Consider the following 1462-nt stretch of genomic DNA (forward strand, 5'->3'; position numbering starts at 1 on the left):
CAAGTGACTTCTCCAAGGTCACTATAAGTAGCAGATCCACTAATAGCAAAGAGCCAGTACTGTAACTTTTTGGGCTATTAATCAAGTTTTCTTCTTTTTACTAAAATTCATTTCCTTATTATACTTATAAATATCAAATTATAAAATAACTACTGTTCAAAGTGTTTTAAAAAAATGAAATTACCTTGGTTAGTGTACCAATATCCCTTCTACAAATGTGAACATTAAAAGTTTAATATTAGCTCTAGCCAGTTTGGCTCAGTGGAAAGAGCGTCGGCCTGTGTACTGAATGGTCCCAGGTTTGATTTGGTCAAGGGCACATGCCCAGGTTGTGAGCTCGATCCCCAGTAGGGGATGTGCAGGAGGCCACTGGTCAATGATTCTCTCTCACCGTTGATGTGTTTCTATCTCTCCTTCCCTCTCTCTTCCTCTCTGAAGTCAATAAAAAATATTTTTTTAAAAAATGTTTAAGTTTCATATTAAACTAATTGGATTGTTTATTAATTTCAATTTTTAAGAGTATGTGCCTATATATTTTATAATATTTATGTACTAATTAGGTGATAATTTTCTTCACAGGATATGGGTTTAAAGGTGTTCACCAACTCAAAGATTCATAAACCCAGAGTGTGTTCATACTATCATCCCCAACCCTTTGCAAGCGCAGGTGTTGCAAGACTATACGATTATTCAGGTAAAATAATAATAATAATAATAATAATAATAAATTGCCTAATATATTGAACCAAATAAAAGGAATTATTAAAATTAACCAAAAAAACACTTGTGATTCAGATATATCAAGGTTACATAGCAATACGACCCTCAAAATTCTGATTGCATCAAGCCCCCACATATGCAAAGCTGAAGAGATCACATGGCAGATTGTGAAAAGTGTTGAAAGACAGGGGAATATGTGCAGAATAAAAGAAGGGATGGATTCTGATTGAGGAATCAGAAAAGCCAGTCATAAAGAATTTGTATCTAGTACATAAAAATATGTGGCGTTCAAAAAGAAAGAGAGAGTTTTCAGGCATAGGATCAGTGTAAACAGAAACAGAAATGTTCATAAGTCGGGCTACATTCTCGCCAATCAAGTGAACAAATTCCTTAATGTCCCAATAACATCAGGCAATATTCTTGTTGAAATCACCCATTTGTCAATGATATGGGCTATTTCTTTGATGAGTCAGATAGTAATGAAGCATTTGCTTCTAGTCTGATTGTCAAATCATGGTTGAATACAGGTTGAGTACAAACCAAAGAGTTCGTCAAATATCAAGAAAAAAATTCGGCCTAGTTGGTTTGGCTCAGTGGATAGAGTATCGGCCTGCAGACTGAAGGGTGTCAGGTTTGATTCCAGTCAAGGGCACATGCCCAGGTTGGGGGCTCGATCCCCAGTAGGAGGCATGTAGGAGGCAGCCAATCAATGATTCTCTCTCATCACTGATCTTTCTCTTTC

The 1462-nt window shown here is 36.2% G+C and overlaps 1 protein-coding gene across 1 annotated transcript in view; it reads left to right on the forward strand.

Annotated features, from left to right (window-relative positions):
• The first annotated feature begins 534 nt into the window (after positions 1-534).
• LOC102258090 (alpha-2-macroglobulin) overlaps positions 535-1462 on the forward strand; it is a 4674-nt gene continuing 3746 nt past the window's right edge. The window contains exon 1 of the mRNA XM_005861694.2: positions 535-694. Coding sequence (XP_005861756.1) covers positions 583-694 — 112 coding nt within the window. The 5' untranslated portion in view covers positions 535-582. The remainder of the gene's footprint in view (positions 695-1462) is intronic.

This window comes from Myotis brandtii, unplaced genomic scaffold, assembly GCF_000412655.1.
Source record: "Myotis brandtii unplaced genomic scaffold, ASM41265v1 scaffold15502, whole genome shotgun sequence".
NCBI lineage: Eukaryota > Metazoa > Chordata > Mammalia > Chiroptera > Vespertilionidae > Myotis > Myotis brandtii.